At 43.3% G+C, this 19,063-nt stretch overlaps 1 protein-coding gene across 1 annotated transcript in view; it reads right to left on the bottom strand.

Moving 5' to 3' along the window:
* Positions 1–19,063, bottom strand: part of LOC126119508 (discoidin domain-containing receptor 2-like) — a 306,612-nt gene that overhangs the window by 84,288 nt on the left and 203,261 nt on the right. The window contains exon 6 of the mRNA XM_049915069.1: positions 5,835–6,008. Within this exon, the coding sequence (XP_049771026.1) occupies positions 5,835–6,008 (174 nt within the window). The remainder of the gene's footprint in view (positions 1–5,834; positions 6,009–19,063) is intronic.

The following is a 19,063-nucleotide window of genomic DNA, read 5'->3' as shown; positions in this document are numbered from 1 at the left end:
CAACAATAAAAATAAATAAGTTAAATCTGTGCGACAGACTGGGGACTCGAACCCTGATACCTGCCTGTCATACAATGGCATACTATCCGCAAGAGTACTTTTTTAAAGTTCTAATCATGATCACTTTGATTGAATTGCCCTTAAACACTGCCAGGTTCTTCTCTAACTGTGCCTCGGTACCCATAACCATGAAAATCCATAAACTGCATCAGAAACAGAGCTTATTCATGTACATCCTCTTATGTTACGGTACCATGATATTTTCCGGTGAATTCCCCTATAGTGTGAAACGTGGTCATGTGCTATGCACTAATTACCACGCTTCAAATAAGCAATAGTTATAAGAATAACAATAAAACTAAAGTTCTAGCTTTTTTCTGCGAGCGCCGTTTAGAATACAGCGGGATATCAGACAGGCGGACGGCCAGAGCGGAATTAGTGTGCCGATGGGTTACGATAAGAGCCGAGTCGAGCACGGTGACTTGCAAGAACGTGAAGGCGGAAGGACACAGGAAAGCCAGGGGTAGCTTAAGAATACGACGCAGCATCCACAGGCGGACACCCCTTGGGGATGGAGAAGTTGGACTGGTCCAACCAGCCGCAGCCGAAGAGTAAAAAAAGTAGTTCATTGCAAAAAATTTAAATTAGATCAAAGATGGTCGATGCGAACGCTGCATGCTATCAGTACTTATCCTGTGAACTAGCGTGAAGAGGGTGTGGAAGCACTAAGGCAGACAGTTTCACTGAGAGAGGGCACTTGTGGAATGCACGAGACACTCGAGCATGAGTATGTATCCCGGGTTTTAATGTGCGCGAGTGTCACGCACATACCACGAGTGCCCTCTCACGGTGAAACTGTCTGCTCTAGTGCTTCCACACCTTCTTCACGCTAGTTCACAGGCTAAGTACTGATAGTATGCCGCGGCGTTCGCATCAACCATGTTTCATAAATATGCTGTACAGATGGAGGTGATATTTTAATTTCAACCACTGGTGACGCCTTTGGCACGATTGTTTGATGCATCTCCACTGCAGGATGTGATTTTAGTAGGTGACTAAAATTTTTTGTTCTTGTAATACTTTGGTAATTTTACGGTTACTTAAATCTATAAGTGTTTTTTTCTTCTATCGCAGTTATGTTGCTAACTGTTTGCTAATGAAGGTATCTTCCTGTTCATTTGTATTTTTGCTTCTGGTGAAGGTATATTTAGATATACCGAATCCGTGGTCTAGGATTTCAATTAATCTTGATCCTGCAGCTGTTTGGCTGTTATCATATACCGTGAAGATTTTTAACAGTAGCTGCTTCAGCCATGTTTAAAATTTTGACATTTCTGTTCATTTACTCCGATGAAAATTGTTCTTAAATACCCCCGCAAACTGCACATAAGCTTAATCAGATTCGGTATATATACAGACGTCTATCAAGCCATGTACAGACAAAAGTCTGAATAAGAAAAGGTTCTTTCCATGCTGTAAGTCACACGTGACGGTAACCGTTCAATGGCTGCTAACTACGAAGTGAACGTAATATGGTATTACTTTATCAACAAAAGCATTATAATACTCATACTTAACTCTATTAGAACAGCCTAATTTAACATACTGCTCTTTCATAAATATTTACTAGGCTTATTACTGTATTTGTCATTATCATGTACATTACTTTTCAGGAACAATTTTACTAAGTAGTCCGTAGCTGATACAACATTTATTCAGAAAATGGACTCTCCACAGCCATATTTTCATATTTTATTTAAGTGTCTGTATTTTGATAGTGTATTTGTTTATTTGTAACGTTCATAATACATGCTCCGATTTGTTTCTAAAGTAGATAGTACACTGAAAATTATCTACATAACTGCAGGATTTTTTTCTTAACTCCAATAATGCAATATTAAGCTATTAAACTAAACAATATAACTCAGTAATATGTATGTATAAAGAAAATACAATTAGTAATATAAGATGCACATCAAGGTAAATAATGAAACAAAAGAAAGAAATGTAATGCGTTACTTCTTATGTACATATCTCTAGCTGAAATTCGGGTTGCGGCTATCTCCATACATCTTCAAGTTTTTCCAGAGTTGAGTGGAAAATGGTTTACACTTCAACCATCTTTTCATTTCTTATATATCATGCCTATACATTTAATGTGAATCATTCAAAATTGTAATCGTAATATACTGTCCAGTTGTTGAGCGACTCGGCAAAAACCTACGAGTAATCTCAATACCATAGTAATAATAACGTATTTTCATTAAACTAAACTAAAATTACGTATGCTCTTATTAACCTAAACAACACTTAACTGATTACTCAGTAATTTTGGGGCTGTAACCCACTTTGAGGCAGTTATTTCTGCTCTGAGACAAGTTATCAGACTGTGAAACGGCGTAACAGCTGGTCGCTGCCAAACTAAAATCGCCTAGAGAAATAAATGAAAATTGAACTTTGCATCTGTGGAACGTCTACTTCAAAGACAATTGCTTATCAATCTACCCCGACACACTGACAGAAATTCAAGCAGTTTAGAGGTAAGGTACTTTTGCGGATAATACAGCTTGACTCACTCCACAAAATATGCGGGGAGCGTGATCATGCTGCAGTGGGAGGGGAAAATAGTCCCGTCTGCTGTTCACGGGACAAGCATTATACCATAATCAATCACCACTGCATTCATAACGCCTACTAGAGTGCTGCTATTGTGCGGTTTCCTAGTGAAGAATCATCCAGTGTCCACAGATTCTTCTGCTCCCTACAAAATTTGATGTTTTGCTGACCATGTAGTAGATGGCGTACGAGCAGTTAAAACACACTGAGGTGACAGAAGTGACGAGATAGTGATATGCACGTATACAGATGGTGGTAGTATCGCGCATAAAATGTGTAAAATGGCACTGCATTGGGGGAGCTGTAATTCGTATTCAGGTAATTCATGTGTAAAGGTTTCCGACGTGATTATGATCGCACTACATGAATTAATAGACTTTGAAGGACAAATAGTGGTTGGAACTAGACGTATGGGAAATTCCGTTGCAGAAATAGTTACGGAATTCCCTATTCCGAGGTCCACAGTGCCAAGAGTACGCCAAGAATATCAAATTTAAGACATTATCTTTCAGCACGGACAACATAGTGCTCAACAGCCTTCATTTAAAGACTAAAAGCTGCGGCATTGGCGTGAAGTTGTCAGTGCTAACAGACATGCAACATTCCGTGAATTAATCTCAATAATCGATGTGGAACGTACGAGGAACGTATCCGTTAGGATAGTGCGGTGAATTTTGGCGTTAATCGACCACAGCAGCAGACGACCGACGGAGTGTCGTTGTTAACAGCACGACATCGCCTGCAGCGTCTGTTCTGAGCTCGTGACCATATCGACTAGATCCTAGACGACTGAAAACCGTGGCCTGGTCGGCTGAATCCCGACTTCAGTTGGTAAGAGCTGAAGGCAGGGTTCGAGTGTGGCGTAGACCCCCCGAAGTCATGGATCCAAGTGTCAACAAGGAACTGTGCAAGCTGGTGGTAGCTCCATAATGGTGTGGGCTGTGTTTACATGAAATGGACTGGGTCCTCTGGAACAACTGAACCAATCATTGACTGAAATGGTAATGTTCGGTTACTTGGAGACCATCTGAAGCCATTCATCGACTTTTGTTTCCAAACAACAATGCAAATTTTATGAATGTGTATGCGCCTTCACCGGGCCACAGTTTTGAACTATTGGTTTTTAGAACATTCTGGACAAGTCGAGCGAATGTTTTCACCACGCTGATGGCCCAACATGAATCCCATCGTCCTTTTATGGGACGTTATCGAGATGTCAATTCGAGCACAAAATCATGCACCGGCAACTCCTTCGTAATTATGGACGGCTATAGAGGCAGTATGGCTCAGTATATCTTCTGGATAGTTCCAACGACTTATTGAGTCCATGGAACGTCGAGTAGATGCACTACGCCGCAGAAATTGAGGTCTGACATGATATTAGGAAGTATCTCATGAGTTTTGTCACCAAAGTATAGGACTGTTATGCCCATGACTTTTGTCACCACAGTATAGCACTGTTATGAAAAAATTCGAAATTCACAGAAGACGCAGATTTTGAAGGGAGACATTGGCCCAGCACACCTCATTTTCGGCCCACTAGGCTGAATTTTAAAACTGAACCTCGTTAAGTACTGCTATATTCAAGTAAGGCTCAGGTGTATCCATAAAGGATGTGTATACATCATCCTCGCCAAACAAAAATCCTGTGACTTGTATTTGCGCCCTTTGACAACTATCCACTACTAGGCACGGCACGCCACTTACAATTGTGGATTTTGTTCCCATATCTGTTACAGATGCATTTTATAAAGAGCTACTCTGTAACCTAGTAGTGCTCATGAAGTACAGTTTTGAAATACAAATCTATTGAATTGTATCTCTTTCTCCTAATTTATCGAGGCTCTGGTGTCCACCCAGAAGAAAATGATGACACAAAACATTCTGATCACATGCTTAATAGCGTGTTAACCCGTACATCCGGCGGGATTCTCAGTCGCGTAAATTCTACAAATCACTGGTAGTTTTTACAGGTTTACGGCACCGTACGTCTACGCGCAAGTCTTGCAATTCTCTTAAATTACGCGGACCTGGTGACCGACATAGCACAAGAAATGTTCCATCTGGCTGAGATCAGGCTACTCTTGCCGACAAGAAGCCAACGTAAACCACAGTCGCACCACTCTGGTCACACAGACATTTATCCTACTGGAAGGTTCCGTCGCCGTCGGGGAAGAGATCAAGCATGAAACTATGCAAGTGTTCCGCGTTGTTGTTCACCTGCTCCACAGCTATCATGGTGCCTTCGATTACTACCACAGCCCCAATAGCAAAATACTACCATCACTGAGCTGCATCGGTGGCACGATGCATGTCTCGAGCAGATGTTATACCCAATGGCTGCATATCGGGACACGACTATCGACATGGTGCAACAAGAAACGTGATTCATCCGACTATGACACTTGTTTTCACCGGTCGAGTTTCGATGATCCCGTACGCATTGCAATCGTAATTGATGTATTAGAACACACAGCAATCACCTAATGCAGATCCCTCTGTTCAACAGTGTTTGCTGAACGATGTGCTCCGAAACGCTTGGGCCTGCTCCAGCACTATACTCTGTGTCTGATCTTCCACATTTCGACACGCATTCTGCTTTATAGAACAGACATTCACGTTCTGTGATGAGACGTGGGCGTCCTACACCTCGTCGCCAGTCGTGGTTTTACTGACATTCAACTACTTTGCACAGATGCTTACGACGGTAGCACGCTAACAGGCAGCACTCTCGCCGTTTCCGAAATATTTTATCCCAGGCACCGGAACGATGAGAATCTGCCATTTGCCGAAGTCGTATGTGTTAGTGTACTTTACCATTTCCGGTCCCTATCGTAGCATTGCTATAATAAGTTTCCATTTGTCTCTGCTCAAAATGGTTCAAATGGCTCTGAGCACTATGGGACTTAACTTCTAAGGTCATCAGTCCCTTACGGGATTCGAACCTGCGACCGTAGCGGTCGCGCGGTTCCAGACTGTAGCGCCTAGAACCGCTGGGCCACACCGTCCGGCGTCTCTGCTCATTTTATATAACTTCTTTACTGTGTTACGTGCCAGCACCGCGACCTGGTAGCGTTCGATCTGGCTTTTGAGCGCTGGTCATAATGTTTTGGCTCATCATTGTAGACAACAAGCATACACTTATCATTGACGAGTCCCATAACCTGTAAAGTAGAGACGGAAAAGGAGACAACAATTTGGAGAGTGAGAGTTCAGACCTCTGCCGTATCCGACGTCGATGCGGAAGTTGTCGGCGCCCAGCTGTCCGTCCACGAGGCGGCCGAGCCCGGCCACCAGCATGCCGCCGCGGTGCTCCCCGTCGTACGTGGAGTCCGACAGCTCCTGCGACACTGCCACAGTGTCCTCTGGGATCGAGTAGGACACGACGCCTCCTGCGGGCACAAGCATCACGACATTTTTTCTGTGAATGTGCTCTCTCTCGCCTACAGTATTGTGGTACAGGTGTCTCGCTGATTACTTGGAAGGACAGTGTTCAACTAAAATTAATTTGGCGGATCGATAGGAGAAGCTATCGCTGACAGGTTCATTATGATAGAAGCTATGGAATGTTTTCTACAACTCACGACTTTAGTTAGTATGTTCGATTGACATCGTGGCACGTTGCAGGGCAGCGCTGTATTTGTTGCGGCTTGAATAGTATGATCATGTGTACGAGATAACAGAAAATCATATTGCCGATAAAAACATTCACGAACCTGGAAGTCACATGAATTGCGGCCTGACTGAAACAGTGGAAACTCTGCAAGGCGGGTTTAAATATAGTCTCAAGCATCAGGAATAGGCTCCAATTGGGCAACATTGCCCCTACCAGAGGTATGGTGGGCCTATTAACAGGTCACGGTCCATATCTCAAAACTTTCGTCGAGTGGGATGTAATACGACATCATTCCGTGAATGTGGAGGGGAAGGTTCCGCTGAGCTTGCCGTTTTCAGTTGCACCATTCTTCAGGTAGAGAGAGTGCAGACAATTTGACTGCAATCTGCAGACAATTGTAAGTGACCTAAACTTTTCGGTTACACTTAATGTGACTGCGCATAGAATATCTAAAAGGCAGCTGCAATACTTTCGATCTGTAAGATCATATGGACGCTCTGGATAATAAAATAACGTCGACAGATCACAAAAAGGGTTTCCTCCGTTATAGGCAATGATAGGCACATACAATTGTAATTAAGAGAAACTTTAGAATATATAATATACAAGTAAATAAGAAACACTTAGAAAAAAAAGAAGAAGGGAAGAGAGAATGCTATGGTCACCCACACAGGCGTGTGCAGACTCGAGGATTACCAAGACACGCACATAACAGAGGGTGGGCAATGTAGAATACTATAACAGCAATGGGTTTAGAAGTAGGTACAGTTGTAGTTAGTTGGGAAACCTCGAGTTCATCCCAGACTGCCCGTAACGGGGTAACTAATAATACAAGTTGGGAGTTATTCATTTAAAACTTGAGTTATTCACATTTACTTTATGTTTCTCTAACTGATTATTATTTTGAATTTAATGTTTTATTTCCACTTAAATGTAAGCAGCGGTTGCTGTTAATATAATTTAATACTGGATACATAAAATCATTCATTGTATGTCATCACGATTATTTAATGTGTCCGACCCCGATAAGAGTTTCCAGATAAAAAGCCAAAAATTTGTGGCAGTAAATTGAAACGGAATTGAGAGTGAAAATTGAATGAATGGTGGCCTATTAACGGCTGGAAAGAGTTTCTATAATGAGGCCATCCTTGCAGATAATATGTAGTGTCGTCGTGACCAAGTTCAGTATTTCGTTTGTCGTGAAGTCTTTAATGTCTAGTATTTGGCTTAGTGTCTATGTTATGTTTGTGGTATGCCATCTAGACAATAGAGACTAGGAGCAATAAATTGATTGATTCTTTAGGAACTACCGGGAATGACGAGTAACCAAACTGAGATCCTTATGCTATACCCGCGCACTCGTTTGGTCTTCCTCAAAACATATAACACAGTTCGAGTGTTAAGGATCTCTATTAACATACCATTCACCTCCAGAATTCTGTAGGCAACCAAATGGATGCACATGATTAGAGACTAGAATTGTATATCGTTCGATAGTGACCGACATTGACATACATATAATGGAGTCAATTTAGCCCACGCAAAACTGCCCTATCAGTGTTGCCCCAATGGACTACAGCACACAGCGACTCACGTGAATCTCGACGTGCTCGTACACTTCCCTCGCGTCGCGGCTCATCAGTTCAGCTGACATTAATTCATGGTTCGAGTGCACCTACGCTAATCTCAGCTCCCAGTGTCATACCGTGAGGAGAGGTTCAAATGGCTCTGAGCACTATGGGACTTTTAATCTGAGATCATCAGTCCCCTAGAACTTAGAACTACTTAAACCTAACTAACCTATGGACATCACACACATCCATGCCCGAGTCAGGATTCGAACCTGCGACCGTAGCGGCGGCGCGGCTCCAGACTGAAGCGCCTAGAACCGCTCGGCCACACCGTCCGGCTACAGTGAGGAGAGAATCATACGTATAGTACGATGACTTCTGCACCCTGCAGCAAAGAGGAGGTTCTCGATGGTGTTGTTGCTCGTCTGTTGTCTCCCATTTAAAGGGACAGTTATTTCGAACTATCAGCTCCACAAGAATCCATCGGCACCTGAAGTGCACCTACCCCTCCAAGTCAAGTGTGTGACCCCTCACCATTCTCCGATGATGATGAAACGTATCTTACTCACCTCTTACCTCACTTACTTAATAAGTGTAAATCTGTCCTCTCTGTGTTTCTCAAACTAGTCAAGGAATACAGTAATATTTGGCATTCCTGTTTCCTTCTAAAGTTCTAGACTCATTTTACACTCCCAATAAATTGGGAACATCGTCTTGCATTCCTTCTATCCAACTGTGTGTCCAATGTAACCCATAATCAGCATCAGTTTCTGCACCTTCCATTCCACAAGGGGATGCCTGAAGGATTAATCCTAACTCTGCTACCGATATGCATAAACCCCCTATTCGCTTACACCATTTCAACTTGTTGACCGCCTTCCAAGTCTCATATACACCCTCCAGAAAACGCAAAGATTCCCACTCCCTCTTAACCATTGGCTCCTCGACATCAAATCTGCCAAGACACACGCAATAATTACAGAACTAAAGCAGGGCTCTACCCTCGTGACAACCACCTCCCCATTTATTTCTGTCCTATCGAGATCCTCACCCATAAACTAACGAGGAAACTTCACCTATTATCCATGTAACAAAACTTCTCTAATAGACTGAAAGTGATAAATCTATTATCTAGTCCAACTTGCATTCCTTTAACACACTCACAGACACCAATGTCACGTGGGTATCCGGTCCACCTAAATTCTTTCACTTCTGCCAAAATCTTTCACTCCAGCTTCTTTGCCATATCCGTCTACCCTCCTCCACTTAAATCCTGTAAGTTTATATCGTCCAATTTCTCACACATTAAACATCTCATACATTAAACGCCTGACACTTTCCACAAAACTGATACCAGCTACCTAATCATTGTACCTCACATTACCAACCATCATACAACAATGTGATTTTACCAGCACCTTCCCCTAACTTTACCTTTTCATACTCTCCACACCTAGTCCCAGCGAAACTTTAAACTTCTTCCCCTATCTGACTATGATATCAACTCGAAGATCTAATTCTTTTAGGCTTGACGGTGTTGTCCTTCTACTTTCCTTGAAGTGATTTCGTATCATAAAATATATGCAATTTACTTGTTTTTGCTAGTTATTTCTCAGCACAACCCACTTTGCACACCCATATGTGTGACAAGGGTGGTAGATAATTGTTCAATGACTAAAGCGATGCCCAAACTCTTGCATTGTCTCATGTAGTGACTGCCACGATACATTCTAATACACAAGGGATAAATAGAGCGTGTAATGCAACTACTCATGTGTGCGATTCACTGTGATTGGCCAGTGAAGGAAAGTGTCATTTGCTAAAAAAACGAATGTATACATCTGACATGTTAAAAAGTTGTCTCGAGAGTAAAGGTAGCGCGGTAAATAATTGGCATTTTTGGTCTCTCTGACGTCCATCTTGGGCATAGCACTAGAAACAAGGCGCAGCAACAACTGTTACCAGTCAATCGTCCCTCAAGTTTACCTTCCACAACCCTATTGTAATTCACTACAGAGTTGACAATCGAGCCACATGCTACCTCAGCTCTTACTACCTCAGCTATTGCTGCATATTCTGAAGGAAAGAAGCCTGAGGTTCAGCATTCCATAGCTAATGACGTCAGTAGATATGGAAGAGAATTCCGCTAATGCAAGAACGATCTCCAGCATTTCCATAGAAGACATGTCGGTATTAAACGATTTCTGGGATCACCAAATACACTCCTGGAAATGGAAAAAAGAACACATTGACACCGGTGTGTCAGACCCACCATACTTGCTCCGGACACTGCGAGAGGGCTGTACAAGCAATGCTCACACGCACGGCACAGCGGACACACCAGGAACCGCGGTGTTGGCCGTCGAATGGCGCTAGCTGCGCAGCATTTGTGCACCACCGCCGTCAGTGTCAGTCAGTTTGCCGTGGCATACGGAGCTCCATCGCAGTCTTTAACACTGGTAGCATGCCGCGACAGCGTGGACGTGAACCGTATGTGCAGTTGACGGACTTTGAGCGAGGGCGTATAGTGGGCATGCGGGAGGCTGGGTGGACGTACCGCCGAATTGCTCAACACGTGGGGCGTGAGGTCTCCACAGTACATCGATGTTGTCGCCAGTGGTCGGCGGAAGGTGCACGTGCCCGTCGACCTGGGACCGGACCGCAGCGACGCACGGATGCACGCCAAGACCGTAGGATCCTACGCAGTGCCGTAGGGGACCGCACCGCCACTTCCCAGCAAATTAGGGACACTGTTGCTCCTGGGGTATCGGCGAGGACCATTCGCAACCGTCTCCATGAAGCTGGGCTACGGTCCCGCACACCGTTAGGCCGTCTTCCGCTCACGCCCCAACATCGTGCAGCCCGCCTCCAGTGGTGTCGCGACAGGCGTGAATGGAGGGACGAATGGAGACGCGTCGTCTTCAGCGATGAGAGTCGCTTCTGCCTTGGTGCCAATGATGGTCGTATGCGTGTTTGGCGCCGTGCAGGTGAGCGCCACAATCAGGACTGCATACGACCGAGGCACACAGGGCCAACACCCGGCATCATGGTGTGGGGAGCGATCTCCTACACTGGCCGTACACCACTGGTGATCGTCGAGGGGACACTGAATAGTGCACGGTACATCCAAACCGTCATCGAACCCATCGTTCTACCATTCCTAGACCGGCAAGGGAACTTGCTGTTCCAACAGGACAATGCACGTCCGCATGTATCCCGTGCCACCCAACGTGCTCTAGAAGGTGTAAGTCAACTACCCTGGCCAGCAAGATCTCCGGATCTGTCCCCCATTGAGCATGTTTGGGACTGGATGAAGCGTCGTCTCACGCGGTCTGCACGTCCAGCACGAACGCTGGTCCAACTGAGGCGCCAGGTGGAAATGGCATGGCAAGCCGTTCCACAGGACTACATCCAGCATCTCTACGATCGTCTCCATGGGAGAATAGCAGCCTGCATTGCTGCGAAAGGTGGATATACACTGTACTAGTGCCGACATTGTGCATGCTCTGTTGCCTGTGTCTATGTGCCTGTGGTTCTGTCAGTGTGATCATGTGATGTATCTGACCCCAGGAATGTGTCAATAAAGTTTCCCCTTCCTGGGACAATGAATTCACGGTGTTCTTATTTCAATTTCCAGGGATGTATATCAGTCTGAATATCTGGAACAATATCTTCCCCTTCTATTCGCTGAATAGGAGTCCATTACCTTAACAGTTGTGCCCATCACTTGATAGTCCAAGTTGAGGATGTGTCAAATGCTATCTTTTAGGTCAAAAAGGTGACAGGCTGTTCCCAGTTTGGGTAGATCACCAATTTTTGAAAAATTAGCGCCTTAATTCACATAACAACGGAGACCTTTTGTTCCTGATGTGTTTCTTAGATTAAAAGTACATAAACGTTTGCATTGTGCTGTGATTGTGTGCCGTTTGGCAATGGTCACAAAGGCTGATGTAGTCTGTACAGCAGCAGATGGCTTGCAAGGCGTCACAACATTGTAGACAGCGCTACGGCGAGTCGACGAGTGCGGCAGCATTATAGAGTCCTGAGTGTGACAGCGGTCCAGCCGAATCACGAACGCTGGGACTGTAGGCAGCGGCGGACTGAAATGTGCAGCACCGGTTGCATGGAGGGCACAGCGCATTGTGTGCGTGGACTGGTTTAGTTGTATTTTGAAGTTGTGTGGCTAAACAGCAGAGACGCTGAATCATGCAGCCTGCACCTTTGGAGAAGATTCACCTTTGGGGGCTGACGACACAAGTAATCGGCCTCATATGCAAAGAGAATAGGGCGGCAGATTTTATACTAACGTCTGCCGCTGTTAGGGAGCAGAATCCCAATGTCTGTGAGAATGAACCTGGTTACTAGAGATGATACAATGCTGGCAACTTGTGATATTGGTTGGTTTGCTGAGAACTTGTAGTGACAGCCTCACAGTCTAGGAGTATTGGGTAGCCACTGCTTTCATTGTGTCTGGCGTGGTGCAGCCTTGTCAGGAAACATATACCTGTGAAGCTGAGAGAGCTGCGCCAAACACGCAAGGAGTGGGCAGAATGGTGTTTTGATAGTTACTGAGAAAGCTGCGTCTGGAGAGCACAGATGTGGCTGTGATTTATGAAATGTGCCCAGTCTGCATCTACATCTACATACATACTCCGCAATCCACCATACGGTGCGTGGTGGAGGGTACCTCGCACCACAACTAGCATATTCTCTCCCTGTTCCACTCCCAAACAGAACGAGGGAAAAATGACTGCCTATATGCCTCTGTTCGAGCCCTAATCTCTCTTATCTTAGCTTTGTGGTCTTCCCGAGAAATGTAAGTTGGCGGTAGTAAAATTGTACTGCAGTCAGCCTCAAATACTGGTTCTCTAAATTTCCTCACTAGCGATTCACGAAAAGAACGCCTCCTTTCCTCTAGAGACTCCCACCCGAGTCCCTGAAGAATTTCCGTAACACTCGCGTGATGATCAAACCTACCAGTAACAAATCTAGCACCCCGCCTCTGAATTGCTTCTATGTCCCCCTTCAATACGACCTGATAGGGATCCCAAACGCTCGAGCAGTACTCAAGAATAGGTCGTATTAGTGTTTTATAAGCGGTCTCCTTTACAGATGAACCACATCTTCCCAAAATTCTACCACTGAACCGAAGACGACTATCCGCCTTCCCCACAATTGTCATTACATGCTTGTCCCACTTCATATCGCTCTGCAATGTTACGCCCAAATATTTAATCGACGTGACTGTGTCAAGCGCTACACTACTAATGGAGTATTCAGACATTATATGATTCTTTTTCCTATTCATCTGCATTAATTTACATTTATCTATATTAACAGTTAGCTGCCATTCTTTACACCAATCACAAATGCTGTCCAAGTCATCATGTATCCTCCTACAGTCACTCAACGACGACACCTCGCCGTACACCACAGCATCATCAGCGAACAGCCGCACATTGCTATCCACCCTATCCAAAAGATCGTTTATGTAGATAGAAAACAACAGCGGACCTACCACACTTCCCTGGAGCAATACGCAGCATTACTCAAGGATGCTGTGTTGTGTAGCTGTTGTGAATTTCGTGGCTTAGCTTCGTGGATACCAATCCAGTTGTACTTGTATTTTGAAGATGTGTTGCTGATTGCTCACTATCTATTACAGGCAACTGTAGACACAATATCGTTATGGGAGGTACCTTTTCTGCCCAGTTTAGTCCCACTCAAGCTCTATGAGGGAAGGCCTTACTGCAGATTCGTGTTTGCACCACTAAAACATTGTTCTTAAATTCTCAGGTTTTGATTATGATGTCATATTGTTTTCAGGATTGAAGCTTAGCTCCGTTAAGGGCTTCTCGTAGTCTTACGATCTGATGTTATTCATACTGATGGAAGGCACATGTGTGTGTGTGTGTGTGTGTGTGTGTGTGTGTGTGTGTGTGTGTGTGTGTGTATTAGGAAGGTTTCCAATTAATGAAATACTTTGGATTAAGTCGGTATCGTATGGGTATGTCACAGAGTAGAAAAGGAGAAGACATTAAAATATTTCGTAAGTTCACACTAGCACAGCTGCAACCAACACGACGCAGAAATGGTGAAGATTTGCAGCAGAAAGATACAATCAGCTCTGTCAGTCATGTATACACAAGCACGTGTTCCTCTATTGGCATCAATCGCCAGGTGTAAGTTACACATTAAGCAAAATGTCAACCCGTAAAGAGAGGGAGTGAGACGGAGATATATTGGTTAGCTCTTGTTACGTGAAGCAACAAGCTTTACATTGTATGCAATAACACATTCCAGAGACTTGACAATGCGGTTAAAAGCCCGTAACAAATCGTTAAGCAAATACAGTGAACCGAGTATCACTGATCACTAGTAAAGAAGTGGGATAAAAAAAATGGTTCAAATGGCTCTGAGCACTATGGGACTTAACTTCTGAGGTCATCAGTCCCCTAGAACTTAGAACTACTTAAACCTAACTAACCTAAAGACATCACACACATTTATGCCCGAGGCACGATTCGAACCTGCGACCGTAGCAGCAGCGCCGTTCCAGACTGTAGCGCCTAGAACCACTCGGCCACTAAGGGCGCGGGAGGTGGGATACATTTTTTGTCAAGAAAAAGAACCTCACATCATTACCTCCAACTCGACTCCTTAAATACCGCAGTTTTCCATCTCTGAGTCAGCTGGTCATTAGGATCAATGGCACTTGTACCGAAGTGCTTGATTCAATGATTACTGCAGTTTAGTGACATCCATGTATTAGACATTGCAGCTCTTCTCGTGAACTTGCTGCTTTGCGTTCCTGGTATGACAATATCCAAGTAACCATGCCCTAAGACTCATGCACATCGCATTGCTTACTGAACTGTAAATCTGAACAAATAAATGTTAACATGTAATCACGTTTTATTAGCGCCGAAAGGCACTCTACAGGCTACATAATACCATCGAGACAACATAGAGGTGTCTCTGCTCGGCACCCTACAGCGGTTCACCTAGTTGGTTATGTTCTATTCATTCAGTGTAATCTACATTTTAATGGTAGTATTATTTTTTACCTGTTTGGTTATAGTTTCAGCGTTAAACTGGTGATTTATCTTATTGAATGTAATCTGCAAACACATGCATGCAAGATCCTTTATTTAGAACCACAACCGGTTTCGTAGCTGAAAGCCACGATTTCTGATGGGTACGTAAATTACGTCATATGAGATCCAAATGTCAAAATCTTAAACAGGGCTGCTAAACAGCAAATGTATAAATTTCAGGGCGTTGAAAAAATCAGCCAACCAGTTGCCAACCAGTTGCAAACCAAAGCCCTTGATCTAGGTTTCGATATTTCTAAAACTATCTACTTCAGAAGGAGTGGACCTTGTTACATCCCATGGTGATTAGCTTACGCTAATGTAATTTTTCACTATGTGTCGTAACACGACCCAGTCCTTCTGAAGAAGATATTTTTAGGACCATCGAAACCTATGTTAAAGCTAAATGAATATTTGGTTTGCAAATGGTTGGCCGATTTTTCTACCTCTTCAGAACTAAATGTGGAAATGGATGCGAGACCTAGCATTCACTGTCCATATAACAGTGATACGCCAAGCGAGCGTACTGCCAAATATTAAATAGGCTGAATGGTGCCGTCATTGTCATTTGGCGTATTAATATTTTGTGGACAGTGAATGCGAAGTCTCTTATGCATCACCTGATTCCGGTCTCAGTCTCATATGTGTATTCTATATACCCACCAAAAGATGTGGCTTTAAGCTGCGAAACCGGTTGTGGTCCCAATTATGATTCTTACATACAACTGTTGGCGATTTTCATTCCACAAAATGTACTTTCACAGCTACATATGTGCTGAACACAATGTGGTTTGCCAATTGCTGATTGTTCTCTAATTGAGGATTCCGAATATTCTTGATTTAGAACTACCAAAGGTTTGCGAGAGTTTTAACTTACGGGCAGAGTGATTTACTTCCAGACTTAGTTACTGAACATTTTTGTACTATTATTTTGGAATTTATTATTATTAATTTTGAACCAGTAGAATTTTGCTTGTATTACTGTTTTTTTTTAATAGCAGGTTTAAGAGAATTTTACTTAATTGTTCAGTGATATTCCTCAGTTGTACTGTTGTTAATGAAGGATACCACTATTAAATTATCATTACACCTTGACAGCCACCAGCCACTTCCACACCGCAGCCTATGTTGCTGCTATGCCACTTACAACTCATCAGTGTTCTTTCCACAAGTAAGAAGTATACTGCAAACAAGGCCGTCATACTGCATTATTCTGCATGTATTAAAACTTATTTACGGTGCTACAACGTTGTTGTACATAGAAAGGTAAGAAAAAAGGCTTCACTATTGTTAACCCTTTAAAAATTCAAGTTTTTTGATCACCTCTTTGTAATCTAATGACCACTTTTATGATGAGCCGGAACTTGTAATTGGTATATTGTTCAGTATTTGTGTTATATTTGTCACTACTTACATGACGTGTAGACTGCTCTCCATTCATTCATCAGTATCCATTAGCTTCTCCGACACATACTGCAATTTCACAAAGAGCACAGCGGTTTAACGGTGTCAATACAATTTGTCAACAAAGCCACTAAACTTCAGTTTCCCGTCTTTCACAGTGTACACGCTTTGATGTATTCCGTCTTGGTATATTGCTGTTTCTATGTACTATTCTAAAATTATTTAATTCTGATGCATTACCTCCTGCTATTCATTTATCGATATGGGGGAAACATTGTAGTAGTCTGGGGCAGCCTCCAGCACGAGCTCCTTACAGCGCCCTTATTAACCAGCGCGGTCCGAAGTGGCTTCTCATGTTCGAAGACCCTATTCAGCGGAGCGTGGCCACGAGCGTGATGTGTCAGCGTTTGCTCAGCCAGAGATCAATACTGGGATTTCTGAGGGCTACTGTGCAACCAGACGATATTCACACCCTTCGTGAAACATAACTCTCAGAGTTTTCTGGAAAACTAGAAATGCACCTCGCTATATCAGGGGGAATCCGTCAAGTGCCATTCATAAGCATTGCTCGCAAAGTTCTGGTTGCGACAGGTGGTGGCAGGGAGGTTTGTAACTGGTTTTGGCAGGAAGTTACTGTTTTAGAATCAGAGCTTATTTGTATACGCATCTTACTGAGACCGTCTTGATTTAGTCTCCAAAAATAGAGTAAAACTAAAGAGGAAGTGCCATTAGTCGTGCCATTTAAGACGTTTTGTAATGAGCGAATAATTTTGAGTAAGTTTGAGATAGCAGTCATCCTCATGCAGGTTTCGTAATCCCTCTAACTGACTGTTAATGTACGAAGAGATAGTGTCGTATAAACCAGAGATATACGGACATCGGTTCCATAATACTGACTCCTGTTATGACTTGTTCGGTCCAAATTGGATTCCTCCTAATTTACGTTGTTCAAGGGGCCTGGAGATGGTGTAATGCAATGTCAAACTGGACGCGTAAATTAATCACATGCAAAAGTAACGGCTTCAGATTTCGCGTTGAACAGCCGAAGTCCTCTATTACAAGGATAGACGCAGAAAGACTGACTAAACGGTGCTGTTTCTTCGCAGTTCCGGTGGCTGCCATGTATATAGGCACATTACAAACCTGCAGCACTGAGTGTAAGAGTGTATTACAGCAACAGGCATACGAGACATCGCTAATTCTTTGACTACGAACGGGAGAGGTAAGATGAAACATTTATTCATCTCAAACGATAGTACGTGAGTCTAAGGGTTAAAAAGTATTAACTGCGTTAGCATAACAGATAACACATATTAGCGTAGAAGAAAGTGATCGGAGAAATAAGCCTCTCTTTTGTGGAATTGTTTCTTTCACTCCGTGATACGTGATTATGACAGGTTGTGTCCACTCTACACGCTAAGAAGGATTTCTTATTCTGCATCTCGTTTTCGGGAGAGCTGGACATAAAACACTATCAACTTGTCATATTTATCGTAGTAATTTAGTCTTAGTTTTTCTCAGTCAATAAAATAAAATGTCAGGAAGGTATCAGTCAATATCTGTACGACGAATTTCATGTACATTTCGGGTTCAGATCAGTTAGTGCTGAGCTTCTTATGGTCACAGTGATAGTGGAGCGTTAAACTCTAGCTTTTCTACCAACAGAAGTTAAAACTTTTCTGTTAACATCAACTGAATCCTGAAACAAGCCCATAGCTCTGTCCTTACTGAAACGATTGTGGTGTGCTCTTATGGAGACTTTTAACTAAGGGACATTAGATACAGGGCATCGCATTAAGGACTTGGATTCCGATTCTAGCAATGGAGTATAGTACCTATATGGTCTCTATATAGCATAAACGTTTTTAATCACCTTACGACCAGAATAATAAAGCTTGCCTTGTCCGAAAAATATGTCTCAAAACCAGACACCGTTAACGTAACCTGTCAAAGTGGCTAAGTTTGGCTATCACAGCAAATGTAGTGAACAATAAATTCATACCAAATCCCTAATCTCCAAAACTTTTGTGTATTTTTAAATGATATGTATTAGTCCATTAAGGCTCCAATTAGAGCTTGCAACTGAAATAGAATATATTTAACACTTTACAGCAAATCATTGACAGTGTGACAGTAAAATATGCTCTATTCATTAATTAGAAATAGGTTTAAGTCTGTTCTACTGTGAATGTAAATAATTTTAGTACAAATCGGTGTTTTTCCTTCCGAAGTACACAGTACAATGTGCTGCCTTCGTTGCCACCATAAATCTATCGAATTGGTAACACTTATTTATTTCCCTTTATGATCCCCAATTAGCGCACAGTGAGTGCTGTGCGGCTGGCGATTCTAATGTACTAGCTGAATACCTGGCGTTGCCCGGCTATGTATGTTTTCCAATCTTTTACTTCATAAGCCCATCCTCTATCTCTCAGTCCACATTCTCCTTTCCCCTTCTCAGTCCATCAGTTCCAACCCCTCTCTCTGTCCATCTCTTCAATCCTTCAACCTCTGCCCATCTCCTCCTGCCCTCTATCTTTCTATCTCCTTCTACCCCTCCCTCTGTCCATCTGCTCCCCTTTCTCTATCCGTTTCCCTCCCTCTTCTCTCTGTCCACCTTCACCTCCCCCATTCTCTCCTCTTGTGCTCTCTGGGTCCATTTCCTCCTCCACTCTCCTTGCCCATTTCTTCCTCAAACCCTTTTGCTGGTCGTCTCCTCCTCCCTCATTTTTCCTTTCTATGTCTACTACCACCTCCCCACT

Source organism: Schistocerca cancellata, chromosome 1 (genome assembly GCF_023864275.1).
Source record: "Schistocerca cancellata isolate TAMUIC-IGC-003103 chromosome 1, iqSchCanc2.1, whole genome shotgun sequence".
NCBI classification, from domain to species: domain Eukaryota; kingdom Metazoa; phylum Arthropoda; class Insecta; order Orthoptera; family Acrididae; genus Schistocerca; species Schistocerca cancellata.
Note: the sequence above shows the minus strand (reverse complement) of the source record. Positions and strands in the feature narration are given on the sequence as shown.